This window comes from Rhinopithecus roxellana, chromosome 18 (genome assembly GCF_007565055.1).
Source record: "Rhinopithecus roxellana isolate Shanxi Qingling chromosome 18, ASM756505v1, whole genome shotgun sequence".
In the NCBI taxonomy this organism is placed as follows: domain Eukaryota; kingdom Metazoa; phylum Chordata; class Mammalia; order Primates; family Cercopithecidae; genus Rhinopithecus; species Rhinopithecus roxellana.
In genome coordinates, this window is record NC_044566.1 from 56,123,171 (window position 1) to 56,139,628 (window position 16,458).

Genomic DNA, 16,458 nt, shown 5'->3' on the forward strand with positions numbered 1-16,458 from the left:
CACCTAGCATACTGTCCCGCATATATTAAGTACTCTAAATGATGCATGGGGATAGTGGTGTCCTATTGTATGAAGCACAAAAGTGGGTGCCAAGTCACAGTGTTGTTCAAGAGCCTGTTCAAGTCACTTGGACAAACTTAATGATGCTGGTGAAGTTCCCAATCAACTCACAGAAGCTTATTTAACCTCTGCTGTCTTTCTTCTGTTTTACTCTGGGCCTCCTTGTATCCTGAGGAAGATAAAGTACAAAATGCCTGTGGTTTCTTTGGAAAGGTGTGGCAATCTTAGGACACAACAGGATAGAATTCCAGGAGAAGAGATTGTTAATTTTGATAGGGGTTGTGGGGTAGAGCAAATAGCTGGGTCTGTATATGGTCAATTGTATATGCTATTTTCTAAATTCATTACTGAATATATTCGGTTGACTACCATGAAGTTGTTGCATGATAAGGCCGACTAGTGGCTTCTCAGGTTAGAAAGTATAGTTATATTATTAATCGGAAGCTAGACCAATTTTAATGAATGCTTTCTGTGATGCTTCTGTGATGCTTTATAGTGTAGATTGCTGCTAAAATAGTTTCATATCACTGAAATTCTTCTATCATAAGTTTTCATGAGATCACAGGAAAATAATTGCTACATCTAATAACAGTAGCCACTAGATACATGTGGATATTGAGCACTTGCAGTGGGGTTAGTTGGAATCGAAATATCTTTTCAGTGTAAAACACATATTGAGTTTTGAAGACTCCATACCAAAAAAAGAAAGCTAAAATATTTAACTGAAAGTTTTTATATTAACTACATATTGAAATAATGTTTTTGATATATTTGGATAAATAAGATACTATCATTAAAATCAATTTTACCTGTTTTTTACCTTTTTAATGTGGTTATTAGAAAATTAAAAATTACATATGTGGCTTGCATTACAGTTCTGTTCGACATAGTTACTCTAAAGCTTCCATTTACTTTTTTAAATGTAATAGTAATTAAATTTTCTGTCATACACATAGATTTAAGAAAAATCTTACCCCTTCCTCCCAAAGTCAGCTTGTATCATTTTTCTCACCTAATTCTTTTGGTCTTTTTGTACTCTAAACAGTGCAAATATAGTGGTACTTTTTCAGTTTTAGGCATTGTCCATTAACTTCTCAGTGGGAAAGATGAAGTTTTATGTCTTTCATCCTTTGTCACATGCACATAAACTTTTTATCCATCCATCTTCCCATCTTTTCAGTATGATTGTACCATAATTTCGTTTATATTGAGATTCATTGTATATATCATGACACCAATGGAAACTGAAACGTTTAGTACATTATGATTACTTTTTATTTCTTGCTCAACATCGTTTTCCCTAGAGTTAATCCTTAGTTTTTAATTAGTACTAATGAAACCCTGAATACTCTCACGGTTGTGTAGATCTTTTTTCAGAGCTTACAATCACATTAAGTATTCTATCAGTTTTACTTTCTTAAAACATTCTTTTCTGTTGTCTCCTACTCCACCCTGGAGTGTTTGCCTGATTGTTATCTTGGAAACTCATCATCAGTCTTGGGATTCCTTTCATAAAACATGGTACCCAGCAAACAGAGGATGTAATAACTGAGCAGTCACTTGGCTGGGTTTAGCAGTTATTTTTACTCAGAATTATGAATTAAATATATAATTTCCTTCTTCTATTGTTGCCTTCAAGAAGTTCATTAGCACTCTTATTTCTCTCTCTTTTTTTTTTTTTGTATAAGCATTTTAAAGATGATCCTTTTGAGTCTAGTGTTCTAAAATGTCATGGTATGTTTCTTGGTGTGAAATATTTATTTATTTATTTATTTATTTATTTATTTATTTATTTATTTTGAGACAGAGTCTCGCTCTGTTGCCCAGGCTGGAGTGCAGTGGCATGATCTCGGCTCACTGCAAGCTCCACCTCCTGGGTTCAAGCAATTCTCCTGTCTCAGCCTCCCGAGTAGCTGGGACTACAGGACCCCGCTACCACGTCTGGCTAATTTTTTTGTATTTTTAGTAGAGACGGGGTTTCACCTTGTTAGCCAGGATGGTCTCGATCTCCTGACCTTGTGATGCGCCTACCTCAGTGTCCCCTTTTTTTCCTTAATTTGCCCATTGGTCTTTTTATTTACTTTTATTTGTTAGAGACGGTCTTGCTTTTTCAACCCAGGCTGGAGTGCAGTGTTGCGATCATAGCTCACTGCAGCCTTGAGTTCCTGCGCTCAAGTGATCCTCCTACCTCGATTCCTGAGTAGCTGGGACTACAGGCACACACCAGCACATCTGGCTAATTTTTTAATGTTTTCTTTGTAGAGATGGTCTCACTATCTTGCCCAGGCAGGCTGATCTCAAACTCCTGGACTCAAGCAATCCGCCTGTCTCAGCCTCCTAAAGTGCTGGGATTATAGGTGTCAGCCACTGCGCCCAACCTTTTGGTCATTTTAAATCAGGAAATTCATGTTTTCCAGTTCTAGGAAATTCTATGAATTATTTAATCCTTTCATCCCTTATTTTTTTCTCTAGTCTCTATTTCTAGGAGTTTTGTTTTGTTTTGTTTTTTGATGGAGTCACACTCTGTCAAACAGGCTGGAGTGCTGTGGTGCGATCTCAGCTCACTGCAACCTCCGCCTCCTGGGTTCAAGCAATTCTCCTATCTCAGCTTCCTGAGTAGCTGGGATTACGGGTGCACGCCATGATGCCCGGCTAATACTTTTGTATTTGTATACGGGGTTTCACCATATTGGTCAGGCTGGTCTCGAGCTACTGACCTCAGGTGATCCGCCCGCCTCAGCCTCCCATATTTCTAGAAGTTTTATTATACAAATGATATGCTTTATAGACTGGGTCCTAATTTTCTTATTTATTCTTGCCTATTTTTCATCTCTGTCTTTTTGCTCTGCTTTCTGGGCATTTTCTATAATTGTATGATCTCATCCTTCTTGAGTTTTTCCTTTCTGCTTTTTAAATATTTAATTTCCCAGAGTTCATTTTGTCTCTTGAATATCCTTTTTTCAGTGTGCATGCATCCCACTTTTTATTTTATGGATATGATATTTTCTTTTCCTTTATGTTGATATAAATGATAGGGTTTTTTTTGGTAAGTTTTACTTTTCTTGCACATTGTCCATTTCAACCAAATTACATTGCTCTTATTTTAATCTTTTATACTGGATATTTGCCTCATGTTTTGTGATCCTGGGCTGTGTGTGTATCTGTGTGTGAGTGTGTGCATGTGAGTGAATGAAGCACTAGAAAGCTGATCTGAGATTCTGTGGGTAGAACCTATCAACTATGGCTGCTGAACGGTGAATTGCTTGGACAGTTTTCCTTGGGAAACACTCACTATCACTATTCTTTGTGTCTTTCCTCTTGGTGGTGATCAGATTCCTCAAGAAGGTAACTTCCAATCTCCTTTCTTGAGGGGTACCTGGCAGCCGGAACTCCTAATTACCAAGTTGTGGGGAGGAAGGCTGTTGGTCTCAGTAATCAATGTGTAATATTTCATTTAATCCCCCTGCTTCTGGTTTTTACCCTTAATCTTGCCTGATAGTTTCTTATCCACACTTTATTTTACAGTCTTGTAGATCAAAGCACTTGGTCTTTCAGGGCTGTAGAGAAACAGTGTCCTGAGTGCTTGGTGTAGGAAAGATCTGAGGGTGCTAATTTGTAAACAGGCTTTCAACCAGTCCTCTTTTTCAGCTGTACCTCTACTTCCTTTCCACTGGAAGATTGAATTCCATCAATTCTTACGCTTTCGGAGGTTTTTGATGTGATGTAAGTACAGCTCCATCTCTGATTTTCCCACTGACAGTTTAAGGCATCTGTTTTCTCAAGTGTGTTTTGGGAGTTTTCACTTGTCCGCCTCCTTTTTTGGCACCAAGTACTGTTGACTCTTCATCCTCCCTATTTGTCCTTGTGAGTTATGGCTTTATTATTTATCTGTTTTGTTAAGGAATCACATAAAATACATCTAGTGCCCTGATCTTAAATTTATAGTTTAATAATTTTTATGTATATCCCCCCACCCCTTATCCAAGGGAGATAAGTTGCAAGACCCCTAGTGGATGCCTGAAACCATGGATAGTGTGGAACCCCATTGCTTTCAATTGGAACATGTTTCTGTTCATATCTAAGCCTTTTCCATCTTAACTAATACACTTATCACATGCTTTGACCATAAGTTTTGCAGTTTGAGGGACAACAGCAAAACTAGCATAATTTCTTTTTGCTCCTTCACAATTTCAGGAATAGCAAATATGTTCTTAATGGTAGATCTTAGCATCCTCAGCATATGATTTTTTTCCTTGTTACGTTGAAAACTAACCTTTTCACTTGAAGGAAGCACTTCACAGCTTCTCTTCAGTGTATCCAAATTGCCAGCATCACTACTGTTGCACTTTGGGGCCATTATTAAGTAAAAAGAATTACTTGAATCCAACCACCACAATATTGGAACAGTTGATCTGATAACCAAGATGGCTGCTGTATTAGTCCGTTTTCACACTGCTGTAAAGAACTGCCCAAGGCTGGGTACTTTATAAAGAAAAGAGGTTTAATTGACTCACAGTTCTGCGTGGCTGGGGAGGCCTCAGGAAACTTACAATCATGGCAGAAGGCGAAGGGGAAGCAAAGACTTTCTTCACATGACGGCAGGAAAGAGAGAGCTAGCAGAAGCTGGAAAAACTGCCTTATAAAACCATCAGATAGTGTGCAAACTCACTATCATGAGAACAGCATGGGACAAACTGCCCCATGATCCAATCATCTCCCACTGGGTCCCTCTCTTGACACCTGAGGATTATAGGGATAACAATTCAAGATGAGATCTGGGTTGGGACATCGCCAAACCATATCACCTTCTAAGTGATCATGGGAGGGGAGCATAGACAGCATGGATGCCCTGGATAAAGAGATGATTCATGCCTCAGGGAGCACAGAGAGAGACAACAAGAGATTTAATCATGATACTGAGAATGTGCAATTTAAAATTTATTAATTATCTCTGTTATTTTCCACTTAATATTTTAAGATAATGATTGACTGCAGGTAACTGAAACCACAGAAAGTGAAACTGTAAATAAGGGGGGACCACTGTACACCCTTGTAGTCATCACTCAGATCAACAGAGAACATTTCCAAAGGCCATGAGATTCCCTCCTGTACCTGCAAAGTTATTAGCCTCTACCTATAAGCACTATTTTGATTTATATCATCATAGACAAGTTTTTCCCATTCTTTAATTCATTCATATAGAATCATAGTATGTGGTCTCAATATGAAGTCTTTTGTATTTGGCTTTTGGTCAAAGAATTGGTGAGATTCATTGATGTTGCAGGCAATCAGGTTTAAAAATTTTTTTCTGTGTATTATCGCATTGTATGAATGAGTAAGCATTTGGGTTGTTTTAAGGATTTGCCTTTTGTGAATATAGTTGCTGTGAATATTGCCATACATGTCTTTGGCATGCACATGCATCCATTTCTCTTGGTTATATACCTGCAAGTGGAATTGTTGGGTCATTGAGTGGGTGAACGTTTAGCTTTAGTAGAAACTGCCAGTTTTCCAAAATGGTGTATCATTTTTCAGCTTTCACCAGCAAGGTAGAAGAGTTGCACTTGTCTTCACTTAGCGCTAATCAGTCTTTTAAATTTTAGCCATCTGGTAAGTGTCTAGTTGGTGTCACTCGATTTTAGTTTCACTTTTCTGAGGGAATAGTATGTTGAACACCTTTTCAGATGCTTTTTAAATATTTTCTTCTGTGAAGTACCTATTCATGTATTTTTCTCACTAAGAAAAAATGGTTATTCCTTTTTCATAATCTTTCTAGAGTCATCTTAGTAGGATTTGGGGAAGCAACAGGGCTGTGTGGGGTAACCTGCCTGCCACCTTTAAGTGGAAATCAGATAACAGAGTTTCATTCAAATTTTTTTTTCTCATTTCTGTTTTCCCCAGTGTGTGATTCAATTCATTTTTTATTGGCTGGATATAATCTGGATTTATATTATAATGAGTTTTAGAATGAGATTCTTGTTTCAACCATCATACAAAAATGTATTCATTTTTCAAAGAAAAATGAAAGCATAATTTGAAATATATGTAGACTACATCATTTTGTTAATGTTTGTGTCCAGTATGATATGATGTATCATACATATCATATGTATGATAGGAAACTATTATAAGAAACTGGAACAAGAAAATTATGTAATAGATGTAGTCTGATTTATTCTCTTATGTTTTTAAATTAAGGTATTTTGGACCAAGAGTTTTCATTTATTTATCCATTCATCAAATACATATTAAGTACTTTTTTTTATGACAGACCTGATAGCAGGCTTAAAGGATAGTATAATAGTGAACAAAACAGAGATAAGCGAGGCACTTGTCCTCTTAAAATATATTCAGGTAGGAGATATAGATGATAAGTAAACAATAGCTAAGCAAGATAATTAAATATGTTTCCAATTTTGCAGAAATGGAGCAAGAGCCACAAAATGGAGAACCTGCTGAAATTAAGATCATCAGAGAAGCATATAAGAAGGCCTTTTTGTTTGTTAACAAAGGTCTGAATACAGATGAATTAGGTCAGAAGGAAGAAGCAAAGAACTACTATAAGCAAGGAATAGGACACCTGCTCAGAGGGATCAGCATTTCATCAACAGAGTCTGAACACACAGGCCCTGGGTGGGAATCTGCTAGACAAATGCAACAGAAAATGAAAGAAACACTACAGAATGTACGCACCAGGCTGGAAATTCTAGAGAAGGGTCTTGCCACTTCTCTACAGAATGATCTTCAGGAGGTGCCCAAGTTATATCCAGAATTTCCACCTAAAGACATGTGTGAAAAATTACCAGAGCCTCAGTCTTTTAGTTCAGCTCCTCAGCATGCTGAAGTAGATGGAAACACCTCAACTCCAAGTGCAGGGGCAGTTGCTGCACCTGCTTCTCTCTCTTTACCATCACAAAGTTGTCCAGCAGAAGCTCCTCCTGCTTATACTCCTCAGGCTGCTGAAGGTCACTACACTGTATCCTTTGGAACAGATTCTGGGGAGTTTTCATCAGTTGGAGAAGAGTTTTATAGGAATCATTCTCAGCCGCCGCCTCTTGAGACTTTAGGGCTAGATGCAGATGAATTGATTTTGATACCAAATGGAGTACAGATTTTTTTTGTAAATCCTGCAGGGGAGGTTAGTGCACCTTCGTATCCTGGGTACCTTCGAATTGTGAGGTTTTTGGATAATTCTCTTGATTCGGTTCTAAACCGTCCTCCTGGGTTTCTTCAGGTAAGCCAAAGGAAAATGAAAGCATAATTTGAAAAACATGTAGACTACATCATTTTTGTTAATGTTTATGTGTGCACTATAAGTGCAAAAAGATAATAAATTCTTTGTTTTTAAATATGTTCCATGAAATTATGAGCCTTAAACATGTTTGTGTTTTATAGTCTTTTTTTTAAGATATATTAATAGTTTTATTTTGATATTAAGTTTGTGATGATAAAACTTGAGAAGAGTGGTCATCCTTAAACTTTTAATTCTTTATCTGAAGAAGAAACCTAGTAAGTTTAATTTGAAAAGGGATTTATGTAGTTCCTGTGGATGTATAGCTGTAAATACTCACAAATGTTGTGAAGACTCAGCTGAGGGTCTGAACTGGGCAAGACCCAGCTCATGGTCCAGAACAGTTGTTCTCAGCCAGGGGTAATTTTGCCTCCCCAGAGAAAATTTGACAATGTCTGGAGGCATTTTTGGTGGTCATACTGGAGGTTGATTGCTACTAGCATAGTGGATAGAGGCCAGGGTTGCTGCCACACATTTACACAGGACAGCCCTCATGAACAAAAAAAATTATCCTGCCCAAAATCTCAACTATGCCAAGGTTGAGAGACCCTGGTTTAGAAGTAGAGTCTGTGGTGATAATTTAAGATGTAGGTCCAACAGTCCAAGCAGAGAAATTTACCAGAATGCACTTGGTCCAAGAGTAAAGAGTGCTACATAAAGATTGATGTCAGGGCATTGCTGTGGATTTAGTGAGGTATTCTGAAGATAGTGGTCCAGTGACAATCACATTTTAAAAGATTGGATGTAGGTATAGGAAGATGAGTTCTTGAAATGAGGACTTAGTATATGTTGAGTATAACAAAGGAGTTTGCATTGAAGAAAGATCACTTTTTAAACAAAGCAGGTGTTTTGTCCACAGTCCAAATAATGTAGTTTAGTAATAGCACGGGCTAGCTCTAATCATTTTCTCTTTTGGTGTACTCTTCTGTTGATTCTTACATAGTTTTTATATGGAGTCAACTTGAAAGTTGTTTAAAGACAATTTGAGGCTTACTGGGGATGTGTGAGGGAGATACTTTGAGGGCATTATTGAAAGGAAATATTTGGGCCGGGCGCGGTGGCTCAAGCCTGCAATCCCAGCACTTTGGGAGGCCGAGACGGGTGGATCACGAGGTCAGGAGATCGAGACCATCCTGGCTAACACGGTGAAACCCCGTCTCTACTAAACAAAATACAAAAAAACTAGCCAGGCGAGGTGGCGGGTGCCTGTAGTCCCGGTTACTCGGGAGGCTGAGGCAGGAGAATGGCGTAAACCCGGGAGGCGGAGTGAGCCAAGATCCGGCCACTGCACTCCAGCCTGGGCGACAGAGCGAGACTCCGTCTCAAAAAAAAAAAAAAAGAAAGGAAATATTTGATACTGGGAGGAAGAATATTGTGACTCCTGTAGATTATTTTAGGAAAGGAGCCTTAAGGTTAAAAAGAGTAGGCTTATTGGTTGGGGTTTGTAGTGGGGGATGATAAAAGCTGTAACAATTTCTACTAATAGTGTTGCGCTGTAACGATGGAAATAAAAAATCTTTGGGTCCTTAGCAACTGGAGATGGGGTAGTTAATGGCAGAAATACTGTACCATGGTTACATTCACTCATCCATTGAAATGACTTGTACTTTAATACAAATTTGTCCTTAGTGCTTTTAATTTTGTTTTTAATCTCTCTCATATGTGTATTTTTTTGTCCTAAATGAAAAGTAAAATTGCTCCCAAAATTTAATTTGAGTCTCTTTAACAGGTTCTCATTTGCTTGTATTCAGGTATTTGTAGCAGAGTGTCCTTAAAAGAGTTAACATATGTGTTTTCTGAATGTTTTTGTCAAAAAAAAAAAATACAATAATAAACCAACTAAATACTAGAAGTTAGATATTTCCTATACTAAAAATCACTGTTAAAATCACTATTGGTCTAAATAGGAAATTAAGATTTTTTGGTTTTAGGTAGACAGAATTCTAGAACTTCAGAAAAAGATTTTTCTTTTGGTTTAGTTTTAATACCACATACTTTTTAAACCTGTTAAATCTATAGTTACAGAAATTGGACATGAATTTGCCCTCTGAAAATGAAACTGGGAAAAATCAGCCTATGGTGGATGAATTCACTCATCTGTAATACCCTGTCCTAAGAAAAGTCTATAAAGTGTTGGTATTTTAAAGACAATTTGGTGATATTCCAGTTCAATTAAGGTGACCAGGATATAGTTAATCTGGAAAAAACCATGGAATAGTAAAAAAAAAAAAAAAAAAAAAAAAAAAAAAACCATTCCTAAGTTTTATTTTAGAATAACTTTTACAATTTTTTTGTCAACTCCATACCACTACTATTACTTGCTTTATATTTTTACTAAATTGTCCCACTTGTCAGTTATATCTTAATAATAACTGATATTAAGGGAAATGTGTATTTTTTCTCATACATATTAAAATATATAACTACTCAAATGTTAAAAGTTTGTGGGTATGACTGTTTTGATGTTGAGCACAGTTATATTTTGGTTTCTCAAATAATGTTTTGCATTAGAAATAAATTAGGCAGCCAGAATGTCAGCTTAAGTCTGTGTGTACTGGCAAGCTGACCTTCCCAGATGACACTGCAGGAGAGCTTTTGTTATTTTGCTTTTTATTTCACAATAGATAGACAATCCATAAACATTAACTTAATCTAACCTGTTATGTCAGGTTCTCTTGGGTTTAGTACAAAAAATTATTCCACGTTGTGAGTGCTGAGTTTCTTATTTATTTATTTATTTATTTTTTCTTTGAGTCAGAGTTTTGCTCTGTTGCCCAGGCTGGGGTGCAATGGTATAATCTTGGCTCACTGCACCTTCCACCTCCCGGGTTCAGGTGATTCTCCTGCCTCAGCCTCCTAAGGAGCTGGAGCTAGGATTACAGGCCTGCACTACCACACCCAGCTAACTTTTGTATTTTTAGTAGAGACAGGTTTCACCATATTGGCCAGGCTGGTCTTGAACTCCTGACCTCAAATGATCCCCCCGCTCCCCATTGGCCTCCCAGCGTGTTGGGATTATAGGTGTGAGCCACTGTGCCCGGCCTGTGAGTGCTGGGTTTCTGATTAAAATAATTGTTCAGCTTCTCTGGTCCAGACTACATGTGTTAAAATCCAAGCTCCACTTTTCAGTTGTTGGTTCTGAGCAACTTAATTGACCTCTGTGTGCCTCAATTTTCTTGTACATAAAATGACAATAATAGTAACTGATTTCATAGGATTGTTAGGAGCATTAAATCAGTAAACACTATTATTTCAGTAAATATTTCAAGTGAATAATACCTGAAAATAGTTTATGTACCACAAAAGGAATATCTAATTTCAATAACAAAGAAAACCTTAATTTACTTTGATTATTATTTATTTAAAGTTAGAGTCATTATTGGTTAACACTGGGCTGGTTAAGGCCATCAGCTTTAAGATTGTATGATTAGTGGAGCAATGGCATATTTAGCACGGTCCTTATTGCAGGAAGATCAGACTAGCAAATGATTAATTTTCTTGGGGATTTGTTGATGTTGATGGTTCTATAAAGCCTTTTAAAATATGTTTCCAACTTTGAAGTGTTTATTTTCTAGTATAACAATTTTATTAAAACATAAGTGAAAATCTAGTTTCATTCATTTATATGTATATATATTTTTTCTTCTAACGAATCCTTTCAGGTTTGTGACTGGTTGTATCCTCTAGTTCCTGATAGATCTCCGGTTCTGAAATGTACTGCAGGAGCCTACATGTTTCCTGATACGATGCTACAAGCAGCAGGATGCTTTGTGGGGGTCGTCCTGTCCTCTGAGTTACCAGAGGATGATAGAGAGCTCTTTGAGGATCTATTAAGGCAAATGTCTGACCTTCGGCTCCAGGTAACTTGTGTGATCATCTTTAGGGTGAAAAAAATCTGCTTTAACATAAGCTCTTCAGCTTTTAGAGAAATTGTAATAACCTCTACTGTGATCAAAGTTAGGAGACTAACAGTTTATCATTTGTTTGTGTGTTCACAGCTACATGCTTGGAATTTGCTGTAATAGTGGTTAATATTGTGAGCTCTAGAGTCGAATTGCCTGTATATGAATTCAAGCTCTTCCACTTAATAGCCATTTAGCTCAGCTGGTACTAATCTTCTCTATACTTTAATTTACTTATAAAATGGGGATAATAACAGTGTCCACCTCATTGGGCTGTGGTGAAAATTAAAAATTAATACATTAAGCACTTACATCAGAACAAGTAGTAATGCTCTGTGAATGTTAGCTATTTTTTCACCACTGTTTTACTGCTCAGCTGGAAAAGTGTACTAATGGGTCTAAATGGTGACATGAAGATAATTTTACCTTTAGTAGATAGGTTATGTTGGACATTTTAAGGGGTATGGTTGGCATTCTGAGGAAGAAACAGGCTTTGGTTGAGATAATTTTCTTTGTTCTTGTGGTAAATGAAGGCCAAATAAAAAAATAAAAAGAAAATATGATTTAAAATATGATCATCGTGGAACTTTCCTTATTTGGCATGTTTCCTCTGCCCACATGCGTACCTGTGGAAACAGAGTATTTCTGTTTAACAGGGAACTTGAATAGAGTATTATGGAGAGACTTTCTTTATATATTGTTGTAGCAAGAGGGAAAAAGTATTCTTGATTATGAATATTGACAGTCATCTGGGGTGGACTGAGGTGGGCATTATGATGGTATTATATTTTATTCTCTCCTTCAGTCAGCAGATATTTGGAATTCATTATTTAACCAGTTACTGTGTTAAGTGGTGGGATGGGCAGATTATGAGAACAGGAGACCGCAAAGGTGTGTGTGTGTGTGTGTGTGTGTGTGTGTGTGAAAATATAAAATCAGCCCCTGTTGACCTGAGAATGACCTACCTGGTGGTCAGCAAACCAATACTTTAGCATAGCAGCAATTATTTAACAAAATACGTGATCAGCATACAGAAGTGTGTAGCCTCATTGTACTTGTGAAGAGGAATTCACAAAGGCAGGAGTATGGTCAAATGAAGGAGTTCATCTTCACTTCACTGTTTACTGACTGAGTAAAATGATGCTCTTAAGTATTCACAGACCTAATGTGGAACTATTTCTCCCTTCACCCCTACATTAACTGGACCTGTATTACTGGACTTTAGGAAAAAAACTAAGCAGACTTTTAGATTGTATGTTTATTTTATCTCTTCAATTTTATTTTTTGGTTGTATGTTATTTTTAGCTTGCTTTACTGTCCCAGAACTTCAACTGTAAACATAAGCTAGTTACTAGCTATAATTTTGACTGGTTTTTACTCTTAAGCATTCATTCAGCAAAGTGTATACTGTGCAGACAATTAATAAACCTTCCAGTAATGCGTAATGAAGTGGACATGAGTTTTGTTAATTGCCTTTAAATTCATTTTGTCTTGTATATTGTATATGTTACCTAAAATTTATTCATTAATTAAATTTAAATGTAGCTGCATCTGATTCAAAGATAACTTATACCAACAACTGCTATGAGTTGTCTTTTATACTTTGTCTTTTGAAACTTACTTAAGCATATGCTATGAACCAAAGATCTCAGAGGTTTGGGGTTTGGTGATAAGACAACAGAGAAGCATAGAGAAAAAAGCAAAAGCAGTTGTTACTTGTAGACTGCCAAACTGACATTCAAACAAGTATGTCACTTGAGCATGGTGTAATATAGGTGGCAGAAAGTCATCTAAGAAAAATTCTGATTAGGGCTAGGCTTAAACCCTTATTCTGTAGGCCAACTGGAACAGAGCAGAAGAAGAAAATGAATTCCAAATCCCTGGAAGAACTAGACCCTCCTCTGACCAACTAAAAGAAGCCTCGGGCACTGATGTGAAACAGTTGGACCAAGGCAATAAGGATGTACGTCATAAAGGAAAACGTGGAAAAAGGGTAAATAAAAGAATAATAAGTGTGTGTGTTGTTTTCTAATGGTACCTTTCTCCAGTTTCATATATTTATATGATCATAGTCCCATATACTAAAGCAAAGCAACTTGTGCATAGTCAACAAAGTGATCACTGGCAAAAACAATTAGAATCAGTTGTAATATTTCCCTTTTAAAGTGTGTGTTACTTAAACTATTTTTTTAAAAGATACTCTGTGTTTGGGGGATAGATTTTTTTTCCCAACTGTTTGAGAGATTTTATTTTTTTTTGAGACAGGATCCTGCTTTGTCACCCAGGCTGGAGTGCAGTGGTGCAAACATGGCTCACTGCAGCCTTGACCTCCTGGACTCATGGGATCCTCCTGCCTCAGCCTCCACAATTAGCCAGCATTACAGACATGAGCCACCACACCTGACCAAAATATTTTTATATTTGCATTAATGATGCACGTACTTTCTTATTTGTTTTGTGTTATTCTCTGCCTTCCTATATTCACCAAGAGCTTGGAGGCTACATATGCTACTGTCTCTTTTTTTCTTACACTCTGCCATTTTTGTTCAGTTTCCTGTTTTTTTATGGATGGGCAACAGGACAGAGATTTGATTTTTAAAAATATATTCAGTGGTTTCTTCTTTCATTTCATAGGCTCTGAGTATGTGATATATTTTAACTGGTAAATTTGGATTAGAGTTCAGGAAATATTGAGTGCTAGAATGTTAGGCATACATAGTGGAAAAGGTTTAAATTTCTTGTCTCAATGAATTTACTGTCTAATGGAAAGGACAGATTAGCAAAGAGATCATTTCTATCCAATGTGGCTATTAGATAGAAGATGCAGCCTAGCCTAACAGATAAGTGTGGGTGGATGAGTGGTATGGGAAGCAGTGAGGAGCCTCCTCCTACAGGACATTATGACTAAGATGAGTCTTGAAGGATAAAGAAGAGTTGGTCATATGAATAGCAAATTTAAGGGGATTCTTGGCAGAAGTGGTAATATAAGCAAGTATATGAATAAAACAGCATTGTCTTGAGTATCATATTACAGGCAGTTTAGTATTGTTCATTGCTATATTCCACATGGTAAATGCTCAATAATTATCTTTGGAATTGATGAATATCACGTGAATATTCTACATTTATTTGCAAAGTGTCACTGTGGTTTATGTTGAACATCTTAGACCAGCTATATGAGGATATTTGGAGTCCAAAATGGTTCCAAGAAATATATTTTACTTAAAAACGTTGTTTTAATCACAAGAAACGAAAGTTAAAGGGTACAAAAGAGTATATGGTGAAAAATAAGTCTGGGCCCTATTCCTGTCCACCAGCCACCTACCTCCTCTGTCCAGACACATAATCTTCCCTCCTCTCCCCCATCCCCCACAGATAGAATCTCACTCTGTCACCTAGGTTGAAGTGCAGTGGTGTGATCTCAGCTCACTGCAACCTCCGCCTCCAAGGTTCAAGCAATTCTTGTGTCTCAACCTCCCGAGTAGCTGGGATTACAGGTGCCTGCAGCCACGCCCGGTTAATTTTTGTATTTTTAGTAGAGATGGGGTTTCAATTTCACCATGTTGGCTAGGCTAGTCTCGAACTCCTGACCTCAGGTGATCCACCCACGTCAGCCTCGCAGTGTGCTGGGATTGCAGGTGTGAGCCAGCATGCCTGGCCTCAGACACATAATTATTAATTTCTATTGTCCTTCTAGATATATTTTATGCATAAATACACACACACATGGACATACTTAATATTTAACATAAAAGATGGCATATAACACAATGTTTTGCTCCTTGCTTTTTTACTTAACAGTGTATTTGGAAATTCTTCCATATCATTTAGAACTTCATGTTTTAAAATTTAATTTCTTGTTCTAAAAAAATCAAATGATATTAAAAAGTATATGCAGTGAAAAGCTTTAGATTTTTACTTATGGGTGACTTTTATCCCATGTAGAAGTTGTTTTGTTTAATGTTGTTTTTATATTTTATGCGACATTCTTTGTATTACTGGCCACTTTGATTTTCAGGTTATTTTATTATGTTAATATTATGAGGTCTGAGTTAGCCTGCGTCTTATTTCTTAGAATGAGTTCATTTAGCTTTGAGAGTTTGGGTGTTGGCCCAGGCTCTCATAACAGCTGTTCAGTTAGCAAAGTACAGATAGTTCTATGTTCTCCATTTCCTCTTAAATGGAATAGCAGATTATTCTGTGTTTATATATTCCTTCTTGTTTCAAATTAGACATTTGTTTGCTCTGTCAAAACCAGTTTATGAATTCATCTTTGCTTACTGATTGAGTCATTTAACAAAAATCTTTTAATCTTACTGAGTACCATGTGCACACTAATATCTAGGGATGGTATCTGTTTGAAGGAAATCAGTCTAGTCCAGAAAAAAAAAAAGTTAGTCAATATAAATGATTTGATAAATGCCATATTGAACTTGTATTGGTATTTAAATCTTACCAGTCAAGATTTATATGGACCAGAACAGTTTTCAACTTCATGGCAGTTCTGGTATTGTGCTTTATAAGACCACACTGGTAACTAGGTTGGCTGAATATATTTTTCATTAATTATATCTAGTATTTGTTGGCTTCATATTTGTTATATAATGCTTACAGTTTTCCCCCTCTTAGTTCTAACTCTTCACATTTTGAAACATTTTTACTGTTTAGGCTAAAGATACTTCAAGTGAAGAAGTTAACCTGAGTCACATTGTACCATGTGAGCCAGTTCCAGAAGAAAAATCAAAAGAATTACCTGAATGGAGTGAGAAAGTGGCTCACAACATTTTGTCAGGTATTACAGTAATGTTAATTTTTTTCCCTGTATGACATTAAGCCTTTGGAACCAAATAAGGATAGTGTTTATTAGGGAATACTGAGAAAGATAATATTTTGTATTTTGGTTTTAAATGATCAATTTAGAAATAAATGTAGAAGGCACTAGTCTTTTAAAACATCAGATATTGTCATATAAGTATAAATTCTTCCTGGCCTATTATTCTGTTTTATTACTGGGAAAATGGATAGTGAAAAGCTTCAAGAATCTTCAAACTCTTAATAGTTCTGAATCTAAAATTAGTTACCTTCCTTTCCCCTTTGAAGCTCCCTCTTAACCTCTCCCAACCCCTATCCCTCAGCTGTGGTCTGAATGTGTCCCTTCAAAATTCATATATTGAAATCCCAACCCCTGAGGTGATGGTTTTAGGA

General features: G+C 36.7%; 1 protein-coding gene across 2 annotated transcripts in view; it reads left to right on the forward strand.

The window, feature by feature from the left end:
• The window catches only part of SPART (spartin), a 36,818-nt gene that overhangs the window by 4,503 nt on the left and 15,857 nt on the right, over positions 1-16,458 (forward strand). For both annotated transcript variants that reach the window (XM_030922172.1, XM_010383104.2), the window contains exons 2-5: positions 6,483-7,294; positions 11,014-11,211; positions 13,091-13,246; positions 15,922-16,045. In XM_030922172.1, the coding sequence (XP_030778032.1) occupies positions 6,485-7,294; positions 11,014-11,211; positions 13,091-13,246; positions 15,922-16,045 (1,288 nt within the window). In that variant the 5' untranslated portion in view covers positions 6,483-6,484. The remainder of the gene's footprint in view (positions 1-6,482; positions 7,295-11,013; positions 11,212-13,090; positions 13,247-15,921; positions 16,046-16,458) is intronic.